At 40.4% G+C, this 18,916-nt stretch overlaps 1 protein-coding gene across 1 annotated transcript; it reads right to left on the bottom strand.

Annotated features, from left to right (window-relative positions):
- Positions 1-6,158: 6,158 nt before the first annotated feature.
- ARRDC4 (arrestin domain containing 4) lies at positions 6,159-17,638 on the bottom strand. The gene is made up of 8 exons (XM_059056965.2): positions 17,161-17,638; positions 12,916-12,982; positions 12,531-12,678; positions 10,457-10,559; positions 9,168-9,424; positions 8,450-8,612; positions 7,717-7,871; positions 6,159-7,359 (listed from the first exon to the last, which is right to left on the bottom strand). The coding sequence occupies exons 1-8, from the start codon at positions 17,447-17,449 to the stop codon at positions 7,303-7,305; spliced, it is 1,239 nt and encodes a 412-aa protein (XP_058912948.1). The 5' UTR covers positions 17,450-17,638; the 3' UTR covers positions 6,159-7,302.
- Positions 17,639-18,916: the final 1,278 nt, after the last annotated feature.

The raw sequence follows: 18,916 nt of genomic DNA on the forward strand, positions 1-18,916 counted from the left end.
CTGGGCCTGTGAGCCACGGCCTCTGAGCCTGCGCGTCCGGAGCCTGTGCTCCGCAACGGGAGTTATGCCATGGCACTTAGTGATCATTCCTCCTATGCAACAGCTTCCCATCCCATCTCAGTAACTACTCAGCATGGTAACTACACAGCGAGAAGGTCCAGCTCGCCCCGGACCCAGGTCGCTGTCGGGAGAGCTGCAAGAGGAAGAAAGGGACCCAAAGCTCTTGGGATGCACTCTGCTGCAAGGGGCTGTTGGGTGACAGTAGGAAGGTTTTGGTGCTGGAGGGGCAGAGACAGTGACAAAGACACAGTGAAGGCCTGCAGTAGTGTGTCCGGGAGTCGGGGGTAGAGCAGGTTTCCCCCTGATAGTGGGGCAGAGCTAAGGTGACCAACTGTGCCAGTTTGTCTGCGATTGAAGGGGTCCTGGGACGTGGGGAAAGTCCTGGGAAAACAGGAGAACTCATTCCCCCTGGGGGAGGACAAGCAATCACTGGGCAGGGCATTGAGGCCTGGCTAGGTGGGAGGAGAAGCTCCCGAGGTATAAACTTCCTTCACAAAAATCAGGCGCAAAACCCAACCCCAAACCCCAAACCAAAACCAACCACCAGAAGAGACAATCTCCTCTCAGTGAACTTATCTGATCTGGGGAGCCCTCACTTTTGCTGATGGCCAGCCACTCCTGATTTATTCTTTGTTTTAAGGAATTTCTTGTACCTTCCTCTCCCTGTGGGGGTCCTGGTGTTGGAATTGAGGTTCTGGGTCTCAACTCTGCCAGCTGCTGCCCGGGGAAGTGTTCCCTGCAAGCACATGTAAAGCTCTACGTGTGAGTTACACAGTCAGCAAGAGGCGATGGCCGAGCCACGTGGGTGAGCCAGATCATAGCAGACTTGGGGCAATGGGACATGTTCCAGTTCCCAGCATCTGCCTTGGAGCCTGCTGAGGGACAGTTTATCTTGGAATGAGCCAGGCTAAGGCTGAAGGGTCAAAGACCTGGTATCTATGACTGGGAGAGGCTGGAAAAGAAGGTTAACATGCAGGTTGCCTGGCTACCACCAACTCAGTTCTCCCCTGTAAGACATCTGTATTGTGGTCAGAAGCAAATCTGAGACCATAAGAAATCCCTCCGTTCAATGCAGATACCGTTTAAAACATCTTCTCATTGGCATCAGGGATTATTCTTGTTTTATTTCTGGGAGGACAGTTCTGGAGCTGGTTGTTTTAAAATAGTTTCAAGTACAATGCAATTAATTTTCATAAAAACATCACATTTATCAGATGTGATCCTGCCAGTCTCTTAGAGGAGCAGCTGTTGGTGTTTGCAGCCCTATGTGTTTGTTATCTTTTTGACATGTTACAGAGGTTTTTTTCTTATGTCAGATAAGATAAAAGTAGGTGTTTGTTGCTACAGTTTCCCTTAGTACCTAGAATTCTGCATTTATCTAAAAGAGCCAGATGTTGAATTGAGGATGGAATAATAAACACTGAGATTTGCTTTGAAATCCACCTCTGTAGAAGTACAATCTCTTAAGGGATTTACAAGGAATCTTTTTTTTTTTTTTTTTTTTTTTTTTTTTTTTGCGGTACTCGGGCCTCTCACTGTTTTGGCCTCTCCCGTTGCGGAGCACAGGCTCAGCGGCCATGGCTCACGGGCCCAGCCGCTCCGCGGCATGTAGATTCTTCCCGGACCGGGGCACGAACCCGTGTCCCCTGCATCGGCAGGCGGGCTCTCAACCACTGCGCCACCAGGGAAGCCCTACGAGGAATCTTTGAGTTCGTCCTCTCCTAAAGAAGATAAGCCAGAAATGTTGCTTGGTATTATACTCCTCCTATATATACACATACATGTACTTATGTTTTAATTTATGCAAGAGAAAAAAATTGTAAAAGTGCTTAGGTTCCTAAGCTGTTCTTCCATGATCTTAACTCTTGAAACTATTAAAATTAATCTTCAGTGAAGCTCTCAGATAGTGAATATTCAGTATAGCTTCTTACATTTTCTCACATGGGCTCCTGGATCCTTCTGAATTACGCCAGGGACTATTATGGTTCAATATTAGGGTTTTGCTTTCAACTTCCTGAACTGTAGTGACTCGGGGTGTGTTATGAAATATAGAATTGTTTAGTTGAAAGCTTCCTTAACCCTTATCTGTTTACTGCCCACCAGTATATCAGCTACCAAAAAGAAGGCTCGCCCTTTGTCTTCTAGTAGTGGGATACTTGGTGATGGTAATGTGCCCTCTTTTGAGTTCCCAGATACATAAACAATATAATTTTTGATACCCATCTTGCCTGCAGAGGGAAGTTTCCAGGCAAGAAACTGTTCTGTGTGCGCACGCATGAGTGCAGCATATTTTGAAGCTAATTAACTATAGATCATACACCTTTATACTTTACTTGAATCAACTCAATAAACCAGTCCAGTCAAAACTGAATATCTGGAGTGAAAGCTAATACAAATAAGCTATCATATACAGAATGCTTATCTCATGGACTCAGATGGATTTTGGCATCTAAAAGACAAAATAAAATAACATGGACATCTTTATGTTATTGTAAGGAGTTCCTATATGTAAAGTTAGCGTTTTATGTCCTTCAGTCATTAAATAGATATGGCGCTGGGGTCCCAGTGGGAAATGGCTGTAGTACCTGGAAGTAACTTTTTAAAGAAAAAGTCTTCCCCTAGACAGTACAAGACTAGTAGAGAGGTATTAGGGAAATATTATTAAATGAGTAAACCAAGGGCAACAAATGCCCTTGGATTTTTTTGTATTTATCTCCGAAGACTTCACGGACTTTGGCAAGCTGACAATGACCCCTAATTTTGTGGAAACTTGCATTTAGATATTTTCTACATAAAAGGTAGTTCTCAAATGTAAAAACAATATTTACAAAGGTATCATGTGCACGTGTTACATATTTTCTTTGAAAATTGCAAGAAGGCATTTTAAGTAATAGCCGATATATTTCTTTTGCAATGTTGCAGCTGAAACACAAAGGAAAAAACTATCCATATGTACAACTTGCATGGATCTTAATGGTGTTATGCAGTGTGAAAAAGGCAATTGCAAAAGGTACCTACCTAATGATTCCATTTATCTAAGCATTCTCAAAATGACAAGATTACAGAGATGGAGAACAGTTCAGTCAGGGGTTAGGGGAAGGGGAGGGTGTGACTGCCTAGGGGCAACCCAAGGGAGTTTCTTTGTGGTGATGAACAGTTCTTTACCTTGATTGTGATGGTGATGTGAACCTAGACATGTAATAAAATGTCATAGAATTACATAGGAAAACATGCAAGACAACAATGAATTTATTCAAAACAGGTGAAATCCAAGAAAGGCTTGAACTCTAGTTAATTCTTACTGTGTCAATGTCAATTTCCAGATATTGATAATGTGTTATAGTTATGGTTGGGGGAGACTGGGTGATGGGTACACAGGATCTCTCTGTACAGTTAATGCAACTTTTTTTGTGATCCTATAATTATTTCAAATTATAAAGTTGGAAACAAATGCCTCTGCCGAAGAAAGGATTCTAGCTACCAATCAAACATACTTATGAAGCAATTTAGTCAAAGACTGGTATCCTTTCAGGAGGCAGGGCTTTTAGATATAAATGCAGAAGACTCTTGATTTAGTATATGCTTAGTAGTATCCAGGTCTGCAAGTATTAAGGTGTGTAATTTAAAGCAATTCCTGTTTCCGTAACTTCTACTGAAGTTGTAGAATCAGGAAATTTTAGAGTGAGCAGGAATCTTACAGAGAATGTAGGCCAAATTTTCAGGTTACACTTCTGGGTTTTGGTATCCCCATTTGTAATATAAGGGCTATGTCCTAGACTGCCATGTCCTGAAACTTTACAATATAAACTACAGAAACTTTAATGGTAATCTTATAAATTTTGCCTCGATATTTACTGCATGAGACAAATATCTCAATTTATGTTGACTGCAAATGTGAATGCAGAAAAGACTTAACATCATCTCACACATTATAAACACCTGGAGAATAAATTACCTGGGTTTTTACCACTTAACTAAGGTTTAAAATCTTCCAGGACAGAGGGTCAAGGCAGTTTTCCTGAGATGACATGTTACATATTCCCTGTACAAAATATATGACTTTTGTCCATTTGAGTATGTGCGTGGAAAGGGGAGGCTTACATACAGGTGTTTCCCGGTATGAGTCCACTGACTGCCCACCAGACCTACTAAATCAATTCTGGAAAGGTTCTGGCCGAACAAATACGAACACTCAGAAAGCTTTAAAAAAGTGGTCATTATTATTTGAGAATAAATGGAGATAATTGTTCTATGACCAATAGAGCTTAAGCTTAATCACTCATCTCAACTACTCTTTTTCACAGAATGCTAAAAACCGATTACCTTTGGGGAAACTGAGGCCATCATAAAAACAGGCTCAGAATCCACCAGAGCTGTGCCTGGCCTGATGATATAGCACACATTTACAAAAGGATCTTAACAGCAGTTAACATTTTGTCTCATGGTATTGACTTCCCTTAATTCTGTAACAATTTAAGTCACAGTCTTACAAAAACAAAACTAGCAACTCACAGCATCAGTGTAATCATTTTATTAACAAAAGGAACCCATGGGGTTCAGACAAGAGTACAAAATACAATCCCCACCCCCCCACCCCCAGCCATGGGTTAAACTGTTACATTTTTATAATAAAAATAAAAAGCTTTCAGAGCTAACTTATCAAAAACAAACCCTGCCTATTGAGTTTCTTATTGTGCAAAATAAAAACATGAAAGTAAAGTTCTGCCCATGGAAGAATTTTGTGTGCCAAAATTTTGTGTCCACTTTCTCAATTTCAAAATTTTTGCATCAAAAAGAAAATTCTAAGGCCACAGTTTCTTTGCAGACTAATCAAGAGGAGAATAAACAAGCAAATAGCAGCTAAATTTTTACCTTCATTCCCAAGTATTCTCTGTTCCAATGTAGAATCTTCTACCTTCATCAAATAATTTGATTATAGAAAGGTATGCAGTTTCAATTTACTGCTTAAGGTCAGACATACCAATATCAATTCAATAAGGCAAATCATACCTTTTAGCTATTCTCTTAAGTGCTAAAAAATCAGCTTTGTTTTAATTTGGTGGATGCACTTAATGATTTCTTTAAAAAAGGTGACAAAACGATCCTAGTGAAGGATTCCAGTAAGCAGTTGCTTTCTACTTGCAGCCAGATAGATAAGTAAACTTTCTCTTCCTCCATACCATTTTGTTGTTTCTTTTACTTTGTTTTGGTATCATGGAGATGGAAAATGTCTTGACAAGACATGTAAACTACAACTCAGAGGTCAAGAAATGGCTGAAGGTGATCTTTTTTTAAAGTAAAAATAAAACTGTTTAGACAGCACATAGCTAACAAACATACAAAAACAAAACAAAATAAAAGATCACCAAAAACCCAAAGCACGGAAAAAAGATTTGTGACAATTTCAGTACCACAATGATTGGTAAAACAGTTTGTACTCTGATTTTCATTCAGTGGCTTAAAAGATGAAAGAACGGCTTATGTGATTACAGAAAAGAGAGGTATGCCCAAGGGTGAAAAGCATATTTACCTAATGTTTGTATAAAAATCCCTGATCAAATGTCCAGCTAATTTTTACATACAAAATTTAACCTTAGAACTTTTCCATTTCTAACGGAATATACTGACTGAAAGAAAAGCTAATCGTTCAGTTGAATGAAGTACAGTATTCTGCATGGGAAGCACCAGGGTTTCCAGATCTAACCCTCAGGACATGGAGAAAACCAAAGTACTGGGCTGGTCCAAAATCTGTCATGGGAACCCCTACCTCCCTTCTACTTAGTGTACAGAAATGCTCTCAGCTCACAAAACCAACAAATTGAAGTAAAAGCAAGTGAACATGTGACTGTGACTAGGAGGGGACAGGGGGACAGTAAAAACACTGCTTTTAGCAGCAACACAATCTTGTTGGTCTGAATATCCTGAGGTTAGAGGATAATAAAATATTGCACCAAAACAATAAAAAAAAAAATCACAGTTTAAACAGAATTACTAAAGAACTGGAATAACAATGAACAACAGTGACTGCCATCAGTAGACTTAAGTCTCCTGACAGAAATTAAGTTTATATGACTTTTCAAAAAAATGGAAAATGGTAATTCTGCCTTGATTTTGCCTTTATTTTGAAATACCCTTTGGTATACGCATATTAACTTTCAACTGATATAAACCTTATAGATTTTGCCCTTGGTCCAGTTTCAGGTTTAGGGATGGGAGAGATGAGATTGCTACTGCAAATGAGCAGAAACTCCAAAGAAGACTTCACCGCCTGGAGTTTTAAAACATATCTGATTCTGATAACCCCACCAGAGGTAGGTAAAAAAGGCCTTTTTTCCCCCTGTGCAGTTATCAAGGTTTCCTAAGGATGCAAGCTTTTTTTTTTTTTTCTTTTTTTAACCCTGTCTTTTACTAATATGCTCCTAGGTAAATAAGACATGAGGAAAATCAAACATGTACCCCGCTAAAGTACTTAAAGGGGATAAAAAGTGCAACTTTCAACAAAATGTTTTCATATTGAAGTACACCTTTCCCCTTTCAAATGACAAGACTTTCAAGGAAGGAACTCTTTCTTGGTTTCATAATACTGTATAGCCAACTTACAAACTACCTCTTAAACTACCGTTTAAAGAGTGAAAACTGTATTACTTCATTAGAACCTCATAAGACCATGACCTCAGAAAAGGATTCTTTTAAGGACTTCAGTCCTATGGAATATGGTTAGAGATCATGAAGACCCTGACACCAGAGGGTCTCGCTTCATGTTTAATTTAGAGTGGGCCCCTTTCCTGTTCATGCACACCCTTGTGCTGCTACATTCTCCAAAATCAAGTCTCCTCCCAATGCATCCATACTGCCTTAAAGCTGAGGATACATCTGTTCTACTTTGAGAAACCTTTGTAAAGATACGCTCGCATAGTGTTTTCACTGTTTACAGGCACCTTTCTCTTGGGTCAGCATAGGCACTCTTCACTTACTCTATCACCATCAGGACTTCCATTACATTCTGTGACTTTTCACATCTTTGTCCCATAGTTCTAAAGGGATACAGGACCACATCACAAACTTGTGCAACAATCCTGTTGGCCCACTGGAAAGTTCACACATTCTTTAATTTCTATCACCTTCAGTCTTGATGTTCATTTACGTTCTTAAGCTAATCTTCCCTCCCTCTTCCTCAAAAAGGCAGGGGGAAAGAACCAACATTCTAATTTGGTGATGAACACAGTGATTTCTGAAATATGTTCAGAGAATGAAGGAAACAGGCTGGGTCTCTTCTATGTCACTAGGATGTGGATCAACCTGCAAAAACGAGCAGACCAAGATTACTACTACAGCATTCTTTAATGTGATTCTAGTATCTATTTCTAATTATATGGTCATAAGCCAAACTGCTTAAAGCCTATTATTAAGAAGTCCCAGTAGGCCACTTAAGTTCTCTGTATTCCATGGCCTTAAAGGCAATCCATGGTACTCTACATGTATGCTAGAGAGTACCAAGAAAACACCACAAAATGTGGTAAGTGGATCAGTGATAATCTATCACCATCATAAAAATTTTTTTGTATGTATCCTCTACTAATTGGGAGTCAAAAACAGACACAGAGGATTATTTACAAACAGCACAACACAAGTCTAATTTTCTTTTGCTTTGTTTACCTCTGAATAAAGAGGCGGAGGCTGAAATCTGAATTCCTGAATGCAGGCAAACATAGGACAGCACGACTCCCCCTCACAGTTAGGGGGTTGAGGGTAAGGAGGAACGTGTCTAGAGAACTCTTCCTCCGACACCACGTCTGCGTAATTTGGTGGTGCTGAAACAAAAAAGGAGTTGGATCTAAGAAATCCAGGCAAAAACTAATTACATTACTCTCTTCTGAACTCTTACAGGAACAAGAAATTTAGCTTAATTTGAAGATAAAACATTGGTATTTTTTCCTCTAAGCAGGAAGTTTTTGTGCCCATTACAACAAAAAAATATTCAGTAGATTCTGCTTTTATTAAAGTATTAACATTGATTTATATTCTCTTTGAGACGTGTGTGTTTTAGTCTAGGTTAAAACAAAATCATTGAAATGTGGCTACGGAAAACACCAACATAACACACTATATTCTTATTCTGATTATTTTCATTCTTCTACTATTATAAATAGGAATCAGGAGATGTAGATTGTATTTCTGGATCTGCCATTAGGAGCTTTCTGTCTTGGATTAGCTAAACTCTCAAAGTCCCTTCTGGGAATAATGTTTTATGATTTTTAGTAATAAAAAGAGTAGGGATAGTTGTAGTGGCAGCAGTAATTATCATTTGAGCATTTCCTATCTCATAGGTCCTGTTCTTAAGTACTCTATGTGTAAAACTGCATTCTGAAAGAACCTCAGAACATTTTACCTTCAGGCTGTTCTGGGAGAGTCAGCGTCAACCAGCTCATATCCATAAAAAACTGGCTGGCAATGCTGGAGTTTCTGCTGCCAAAACCATTGTATGGAACCGTGCCAATCACTAAGGGCAGCTCAAGCATCAATTTTTTAGCACCAGGAATGTGAATATACACCTAATATGCCAAAAAACAAAACAACAACAAAAAGAGAAAGAGAGAGAGAGAGAGAGAGAGAGAGAGAGAGAGAGAAAGGCACAAATATAAGTTAAACCTCACAGTAAATAACCCGATTATTTTTTCATAGAAAAAATGCTTTTGTTATCTGCTACCACCCCCAACACAACTGTAAATTGTTCTGACGAATAAAATGAAGAACAAACTAAATGAAGAGCCCACGAAATACAGTGAACGCTCTGTGATGGGGAAGTGTGGCCTTAATACACTTCATTGTAAGTGAGCACTGCTTACAAAGAACCATAGAAAGTTAAGTACATGTCTTCAATATAGCAGACCTACTGCACCTTCATTCTTCCACGTTATTTAATTAAATACTTCAGGGGGATAGTTTTTGATTAAAAAACAAAGGCCAGTCTTCATATATTCCACAATTTGTTGTAATGCTGACATAAAATGACATTTTCCTGGGTATTAAAGGTACATCTTCTCAGTAACACGGCACCAGGTATGGCTCCATGCTACGTCTTTAATTTCACCAAGCGCCGTGCTCACAGCTAAGGAGTAGTCCACTCGGATGATGCAGCAGTCCAGGATGGACGGCGTCACGGGCGGGATCTTGAGGGTCTTCCCGTTCCAGGTGTCGGTGCTCCCGGAGGCGATGTGGTTCCCGCGCACGTGGGCCACCATGAGCCGCACAGTCTTCGTTTTCCCGCTGGCCAGGTACGTCTGCGTCTGGAAAATGGCAGCTTTGGGGACAATCAGACGAGAGGAACAATTCTCTATTTCTGCATAGATTGGAATAGCTTCTCCTAAAAAGAAAACAAAAACACCTTCAGAGACCCTTGAGGAAATTCTCTCCAAAGTGGAACAAAGCCGTAACTGATGAAAGCTGAAATGTGGCAACGCTGCTTTAACAAGTTGAGAAGCCTCACAGAAAACTTACACTGCATATCTGAGTCAGAGAAGTGAAAATTTATGGCAGGTTGTGGTGGATACTGTTTTCTAACTATTGCATGATTCACTGTTCTAATGTAGCAATATTAGGCTACCAATTCTAAAGATCTGTAAATGACCAGTATCTATAAAAACTGAGAAGACATACAAATAAATGATTCAGTACTATGTTAAGTACAGAAGATCACTAACAAACTCATTAGTGCCTAACAAATTAAAATCTTTCCAACAGAAGAACAAAGTCTTCCCATTTTAGATAAATACAAATAAAGCAATGGATGGAATAGGCAAGTTTTACACCCACATTATACATCCACCATCATACCATTCCATACCATATTCATTTCCAACAAGCCAGAACCCTGGAGTGGGAGCCAAATCCACTGGACGGAATTGGGCCCTTCGCAGACTGTTGTTCTGATATCAATCTGACTGTTAAGAGTGTCAGTGTTCTACATTCTAGCCCCTCCCATATATGTGAATTCCCAGCATGGAGTCAGAATGCCTAACAGTATTTTCATATGACAACAGCTCTCTTCTGAGCAACACGGCTCAGAACACTTTTTTGCAACATTAAAATAAAATGCTGGCATTTTTCCACTCTACTGGTTTTAGTCTTTGTTATGAAAGTACCAGGACCGAAGTCAGAAACACCAGGATTATTGGGGAAACACCAGGATTATTGGGATCCACTCATCTATTTACACATATTTAAATATCAATTATTTATACTAGAACCAGACAACTGTATTATTCATGTTTTAAAATAGTATATACTTGGTAAATTAAAAAACACTATTAAAAATCACTTAATAATAAATAAATAATAAAAATCACTTAATAAAATGAATGAATCTTGCATTTGGATTTTTAAACAGTTTGCTTACCATTACAGTATCCCTTTCTTTCAATTTTGGCACTCAGCGAGACTGGACCAGAAGTGAAAAACCAACAGCCAACCATTTTCTCTTGAGTTTTCAATACAGGGGTCTTGAAAAGTTCAAAAAATAAAAATAATTAAACTGGTCTAAAAAACTCATAGAACTTAAAGTTATGTCATTTTTCATTAAACAGTTGTACAGCAATGTCTTCCAAAAACAACAAATCAACCTTTCTTATCTTCCTGTGACAAACTAGGTAAAATACTTAAAGACAAAGCATTAAAAATCATTCCCTTTTCAGGAAAACTAAGGTGAATTTTCAGATTCAAATTAGGGTGACATCATTCTATTTTATCCTATATTTTCATTGTGTTTCTGGGAAGTAATATACCACCCTTTAAAAAAGCAATCAAAAACTGTAGTAGTACCTATTACTATGACAGAACTACTTTTTCTTTTTAAAGACTTTATGTGTAGATCAGGAAAAGGAGAATTGGTATAAAAATCAATAATCAGAATGTTCTTTTTGTCTTGGCATTTTAAATGTGGAATAAGCAAACAGCCTTTTATCCTTACTTCAAAATGCATTATTAGGCAGAAATTTCAAGTGTCCTTAACTTAGAATGATTTTGGGGTTTTGTGTAACAGGAGTGCAATAACACACCTAGTGTAATGGATCTAAAGGGTTATTGAACTCACCACCCCACTTTCTATTCTACAGTAGCAAGATAAACGATACAAGATGCTTATATAATACTATTTATAAAACAGTATTATAAAATACTGTTTAAAATGCTCAGTTTACAAGATGCACAAACCAAAAGTTCACTGTAAAACCCAAAGTTGCAGTATTTTTTTCAATTATAAAAGGATACTAAAGGACAAAGAGTATCTCTTTTTGCCAAAAAATAAAATATCTTTAAATTATTTGCCACAATGGCCCCATAAATAGTTTAGAATTAGTTAACCACCCAATTCTAAGTAGTTTTTAAAAACACAAAGCAGTTATTAGCATCATCAATTTTCAAAATAGGTGCTGAGCAGGTGATAAGTCATAGTTATAAGCCGGGTCAGCTGGGTCTGGCTATTGTACGATTTTGGCCACAAGGGACCATGCAACTAGGGCATATCTGTTACATTTTTATAATCTAAAGGTGAACACCAGAGTAAATTCTATTTCATTTCTATGTGGAACTAGAGTTAAACAACTTTTAACTCCTGTTTCTTTTCCTGATCTTTAAAAACACTGGCTAGAAAGAGAAACCTCCATACTAAAAATATATCTTTGTAACATCAGTATTATGATGGAAAGTTTAAATTATGAAGTAAAAAATCATTCATTCATATTTAAATGAAGAACCATTAGGTCCTAGTAGCTATCATGAAAGTACAAGGTATAATTTTATATTATTTTGATAATATGGGTTTAGATAAAAGAATCTAGCTCATTAACTCCCATCTTGCCTATTCTGTTGTTACTTATAGCCTAATCTTTCTTATCAGCCTACAGTATTTCTGGCGATCATTAGAAGTTCAATGCTTTAATGTGGCCAAATCTGTCATAAGGAAATGATAAGTGAAAGGGTCTCCAGAGCAGCTGCATGCACTTACTTAATGTTAGAAAATGACATGCAAAATGCAAGGAGACACAGCATAATGGCCTGAGCTTCAATAACAGGCTGGGCGTGATTAATACTCTTCCATAATTACTGTTCCTCAACCTGCTATTAGCGAAGAGTTTAGAATACCACAGCCCTGTGAATGTGGCTGCTCTGGGAAAAGTAACTACTCTGTGTGTGTGCATTATTATTATTAAGCCTTATTAATGCATTTTAAGCCCATGTAACTTTCTGGCAAAAGAAGCCCTGAACAACAGGGACACAATCAATAGTACTAACACACACAATTTGTAATTTGCCCAACTTAGAATCACATATTTATAGTGAATGCCTATGGGTTATAAGATTATATTGGAAAGTGACAGGACAGGCTGCCACCAGACTTGCTAAATGTAGAGAACACAGTTGAAAGGAAGGAGGATGGAAGGGAAGGAGGAAAAGGGGAAGGAGGAAGAACTTACTAGTAATGCTGGTGTGTTGACATCGATGTGACTGATGACCTGGAGTTCCCGCTTAATGCTCTGATCAGGTGCCTGGGGTCGTTCCAAAACTGCTCTCACACAGTACTGAATACTCCCATATTTCCCAGAGAATGAGGTTACCAAAGGTCTGAAGTAAACCAAAGAGATGACTTTTTAACTTTCTTTTTTAGTTTAACAAAACTGGGAAAAGCCCTTAAAGTGTTTTTTTTTTTTTTTTTAAAAAGGTGAGAGGGGTTGTTAGGTCTACTCAGGGGTTATTCAGGATAAACATGTACACCTGAATGTTGGAAGGTACTTGGTGCCCATACAACTGGATAGACAGGTTGCAGGGAAAGGAAATCCCCAGTTATACAGTTTCACTTACTCAGATGGAAGTTGAAAGCTAAATGGAAATTCATGTTTTCCAGGCTGTAGTAAGAGGATGCCTTCACCTAAAAAAGACAATACATTTTATTTTCACTAAGGTTCATATTACATCAAGAATTTTCACAATGTAAATCAGTTTTTTAAAAAGGTTTTCCTAGCTATATATAACACTGATATATGTATGTATATACATATGTATCTTCTATCCGCAAATAGACCAATTACACAAGTAATTACCATAAAATGCCAGAGCTCCCATATACAAATATATGTGTATACAACCATATACACATACATACCTACATATACATAAACATTTATTTCCCCCACTTGTATACTAGCATGAGTATACTAATGTTAGTATACTATTATACTAACATGAGGTACCAATATTAAACTGGACCTAAAATTAATCTAGAAAAAAATAGAACTATTTATTTTGGGTATACCACAAAAATCAGACTAAATATTCTTTGGGCAGAGATGGAAGAGGAGATGAAAAATTTACTTGGAATATTATGAATACTGAATACTAAATAGCCAAACCAACAGGACACATTATTAGGCAGGAGTCATTACTGATTAATAGGGAATGTTGTTTAGCTTGGGATATGGAGTGGGCCTGGCCAAGCATGGCCACGACTGCTTCCTCCTGCTCTGGGGTCAGCCAGCCCCATTTCATTTCAAGCAGAGGCTTATCCTTGACTGTGAGAAGGCCAGGAGGCAGGGTGTGGATAGACCTAGCAAGACCAGAGACACTGCTGGAGCTCTGATGAGTGCAGAGACTGTATCGTTCAGATCTGAAGCCAACTCCAGGGCTATCAGTGTTGGTTGGATGGCTCCCCAGAGATTCTTATAAATGTTCCCTTCATTTTATGTGCATAGATTCAAGTTTAGAACTAAATTCTCTCATCAAGGGTGGGATGATTAAGATGAAGAAAGTACAGCACAGACTGAGAACTTTCTCTGAGATATGCCTGGTCAGTAGATACGAAATGGAGATTTCTACTGTACCCATTCATTAAAAAAAATTTAAAGGCCAAAAATCACTAGTGAAATGGGATAATTTTTCATTTAAATAGTAGAGTTCTAAGACCATCATCAACTCAGTTAACATTTCAACCTTATACTTTTAGAAAACAGGAATGCATTACTGGCCCATTAAGTCTCCTGAATCTATCTCCAATTTTCAATGTGTAATATATTAGAAAAAAAGAAACCTTACAAGTATTTGCCACTTAAAATCATTCAAACAGAAATACTCAACAGGTGGGTGACTTGGAAGCTAAGTGAATAAGTCATAGGGATGTGAGACCATGTTAAATGACAGTGATAGAGTGAGTCCCAGAGCTCAGGTGCGTCCAGAGCCGCCCTATAAGCCCCAGCAGTGCTACAGCACTGGAATCAGGGAAGCCTCTCCATTTTATAGCTATCAGGTACTAGGCTCAAGGAATCCCAACAATCCTTAGAGGTGGGCTAAAGTTCTAATTTGTAATCGTTAGATTACTGAATATGACAAAGTACTTAAAATGTTTAAAAATGTGGATTTCATTTATGTTCAAAATTTACAGTGCTTAAATGTCAGGCACAAAGCTGATACAAAATAGATACAAAGCTAAGTTAACTTCAATCCCCAAATAGACCTTGGGAGGAAAGGAGGCTATAGACACTTGTACACAGGTAATGACCCTAGCGTGCTGGAGTCCATGGCAGTGGCGAAGGCATCTTGAGGACCACTTCTGCTGTTGAAGTAAGGGTTGGCATGGAGACAAGTGAGAAGGGGTTTAGATGAAGGGAAGGGAATGAGGCAGAGCATGACAGGCAAGTGTGAAGAACAGAGTTGCACAGGACATTGGAAGAGGTTGAGAGAGAGATGAAGTTCCCTCTTCAAAGAAAAAACAAATCAACATAGGAACTAGAACATTTAAAATGAGACTTTCAACTACCTCAAAACATAAACAGGAAAAAATTTTGAGAAAGTTGATAAACCTGGGTTATAGTATTTGGAATCAAATCTTTGCTTGCTTGATCTAGTTTATTAATTTATTTTTCATTAAGAAGGTCCACAAGTAGAATCACATGCCCATTTCTGCTTCTGCTCTCATAGTTTATTACTTTGTCTTATGCAATGAGAACTATAATGTCACAAGATGTTTCATTCGCTAACGGTCCTTCAGCCCAAACTCATAATTCAGAGCACTGGTGAGTTTGGGAGCTAGAAGGCCATCACAGGGGCAGACTGGGGCCCAGGAAGGATGAGGGTGCGCACAAGGTCATACTCCTGGTGTGCGACCAAGATGTGAAACCAACTCTCTGATGTGTCTTGTCTTTCTACCATAATTACTGAATAAAAATACCATAATTATTAATAAAAATATGAAGAAAATCAATCACCATGATAGCAAGTAGTTAGATTAACAATGCCGAAAAATTATCCAGTAGATTTTTTGAAAATAGATCCCACAGCCATACTTCCCGAATATCTGGATTTCTAAAAATCTCTTCAGGTGGCTGAAATTCAGCCACTTCAGCCATTCAGGTTTTGGAATTAAATGAACCTAAGAGTCTACAACTATGTAAAGTTGCTAACCTCTTCCAAGCTACAGATATTAGGAGTGATTTTTTTTTTTTCTCAATGAAATCAACTAAAACAGACCATGATTTTACTTTTTGCCAAGGTTTGTTATGGTACATTCTAAAACAAGCTAAGATTTTCAGGTTGTCTAGGGTTAGCCATTCTATTCCATTAGAATGACAAAACAAAACCTGACTTGTGAATCAAACACTATTTGATACCCCAGATTTTACCAAAGCGATTTTTTAACTTCGAATCCCAGGTCCAACTGCTATTAATCTTACATCTATTTACTGAGTAGTTATGGGCACAGAGATACAGAGTCCAAAGTCCTCGACAAAGAAATAATTTACTTCTCTCTTCCATTGCCCTTGACTCCAGTCAGCCATCTTGAAAATCTGTGTTGTCTGTTACCTTGGGGTAGGCATGTATAGGTTGATTCTGGAAACCATACTGATGAAAAGGCATAAGGCAGGTAAGACCTGTCACTTAACATACTACACTTGTTAATCCAAAAGAGGGCTTTGGTTCATACATGTTTTCCTCACCACAGTTTTTGGGATTACTCGATTCTCACATACCTTGAGGATTTAACTGTGAACAGTCTACTTCTCCACAACAGGACAAGGAAAAACTGCACTTACTACTGGTTTTTGTATAATACATAGCAAGGGTTAAACACTGATACGCTGTATTTTATTCTTCAAAGGCTGAGAGTCTATACCATGATTTTACAGATAAATGCTGAAGCTGATGAGGCAGAAAAGTAAAATAGTTTAAAGTAGCTCCTACCAACTGAAAGAAGACTAAGACTCACCGTTCCTAGTTATTTTTTTTGCACATAATATTGATAGAATACCCATGTAATGAGTTTCCGCATGGGCACTTTTAATAGTGTAAAAGCCTACACTATTAACTGGACTTCACAAGAAGGGTCATCATTCTTCCAGAAACTCTTACACTGCCCAGATCCCACTGTCACTAAAGGTCTATGGGGGTGGGCTAGGGGAGGGAGGAAGAGAATGCAAAGGAAACAAAAAGCAGCGAAAAATAAATACAACGAAAGTAAGACAGACGTAGAACTCTTAAGTTACCCCACTCCCCAAAGAAGGGAAACCAAGTATGATGATCAAGTCACAAAGCACTTCCTTTGAACTCGTAACGCTCAGGAACTACTTCCCTCCTCCTAAGACTGAGCTTTTGCTAACTCATCATGAACCAAGAACTAGCATCTAGAGACGGGGCGAGGGAGAAGGGGCCCCCATAAACACTGGGCACCCGAGAATGGAACCTCGTAAACTCTAGTTCCGCCCTCCATTCCTCAGACCACAAGAGAAAGAACCTAAATCCCCAGATCCTTGATTCCTGACTGCTCATCACAGGTTCCCATGGCAACGGCTCACTCCCAGAGCTGTCCTAGATGGTCCTGGGACCCCGGCGGCAGTCAGACCCCAGCGAGCCAGGGTCGGGGCGCCAGCAGAGGTGAGCACCATCTCCCCGGTGCTGTGAGGTTGGGGGCGTAGGCATCGTTGACCGCCCGTCAAGGCGACCAAACGGAGGCCGGCTACCCCGTGGGCGGACCCCCCGCCCACCCAGCCGGTGGGCATCCGCCGGCGCACCCTCTCCCACTGCCACCAGCCCCTCTCCGGGGCCGTTGCCCGCGCTCACCGGCTGGGGGCTCGCGCAGGCTCAGGCGCACGTTCAAGTACTCCACCTCCGAGGCGGCTGCCGGGGCAGCGGCGCCGGCGCTCGGGCCCCAGGCGGCGGTGGCGCGACCCTGGGCCTCCAGGCGCAGCGCGCAGAGGGTCACCGGCTCGGCAGCCTCCAGCAGCACGTGCCCTGCCACCGTCTCGCCGCTCGAGTAGCATCCCTTGCGCTCGTCCTCGAACACCAGACCTAGACTCTTCACGCGGCCCTCGGAGCCCACCACCGCCGCGGACCCCGCCTCACCGCCCATCCTACCAGCCGACGCGGCCGCACCTAGGACGTCGGCAGCGGCCCAGAGCCGGGGTCGCGAGCAGAGCGGCGCCGCTGTCACGTGCGCCAGCTCACCCCGAGGGCCAGCGCGGCCGCTTTGCGGTACCCGGTAGACCCCGGTGTGCCGTCGGGCCTGTCGCTTTAACAAACCCAGCTGGGAATGGAAAAGGGCCGGGACAACCCACCCCCGGCGCGCGCCCATAGGCTGGCTGTGAGCCGCGCGGCGTGCTGATTGGTTGTAAATGGCTACTGAGTCATTTCATTGGCGCCGCCGCGCACGGGTTGGAGCAGGAAGGCAGTGCGTGATCAGGGAGTGGTGACCAATCAGGGTACGCGGGTGTGCACGTGCACAGGCCGTTTATTGGCTGGGGCAAGGCACAGTCCTGGGGCACTGACCAATAGTGAGGCGGTGCGCCCATGTGGACAGATAGTGGGGAACAATATTAGTTAGGGAGGGGGCGGAAACGGGAATCTCAGGCTTGCGGCGTGTCAGCCGTTCCTATGGTTACAAACGGAGGCGGGGTTTCTAGCTGCTTGGGAACTGTTTGCGGGAGTCGGGGGGCTTCACACTAGAATGTGAGATTGTGGCTGCAATTGGCTTGAGTTTATGATTACATCTGCAATACTTGAGAGGGAGTAGGTGCCCTGGAAAAAGGAACTTTGGGGGCCGACCCCCTCGGAACTTTAATGGACAACTTGGCATCTACTAACATCCAGGTTTCTGAGCCCCGCCTGTCTCGGGTTTCAGAGTTCGCAGCCTAAGAAAGAGCTGCAGACGGGAAGAATGAAGGCTGTGGTTCTCAACCTGGCACGACTCTTAGAGTTGTGCTGCCCGGCTCGTCTTGCAACCTCTTTAAACTGAGAATGGCTGGAACGGTCATTCTTCCTGCTTTATATAAGGTCATCAGTCTCGTTGTTTCTAAACAACATCTGCCACCCAAGTTTCTTCCCCACCCAAAAGAATTTCCTGACCTCGGTGTCATAGTCCACGAAAATTTCCAGTTGCCTTGATGACTTGTTCTCCATGCCCACAGCTCCCGTCGCCTGTCCTCGGTTTCATTTTCTTCTTTAATCCTTCATTCCTTACCTATTCTAATTTTTTCTTTTTATCATCTAACATCGCTGTCACTATCTAGCCATCGTATTCTAAACCTTATAAATTCTTCCCTTATAAAAATACCAAGGTTGTGAACTATCACGGGTTGATCAATGTCATATCGAGACTTAAAAATATTTCCTGAGGTAGTTGTTTCTTTTATTTTTAAAAATAATTCCAAACTAAAGTTTGCTTTTCTGCTCTGAGTTTAGAGTATTAATGTGGAACTTTAATAAGGCTTTAGAAATCCAACATTTTTTTACCACTTCCTAAAGAAAGTGGATAAGGCCAGAAATCTCGCTCTACATAAATTTCCGAAATAGCTGCTATTCTGTTTTTCACTTTATCTAA

Source organism: Kogia breviceps, chromosome 3 (assembly GCF_026419965.1).
Source record: "Kogia breviceps isolate mKogBre1 chromosome 3, mKogBre1 haplotype 1, whole genome shotgun sequence".
NCBI lineage: Eukaryota > Metazoa > Chordata > Mammalia > Artiodactyla > Physeteridae > Kogia > Kogia breviceps.

Bases quoted from the DNA above. Each gene is read 5' to 3' on its own strand.
- ARRDC4 (XM_059056965.2), bottom strand. From the start codon at position 17,449: ATGGGCGGTGAGGCGGGGTCCGCGGCGGTGGTGGGCTCCGAGGGCCGC. The intron at 12,983-17,160 runs GTGAGCGCGGGC...TGTCTTTTTTAG, and splicing joins CCTGCGCGAGCCCCCAGCCG to GTGAAGGCATCCTCTTACTA. The intron at 9,425-10,456 runs GTAAGCAAACTG...TTTTCTTTTTAG, and splicing joins AAGAAAGGGATACTGTAATG to GAGAAGCTATTCCAATCTAT.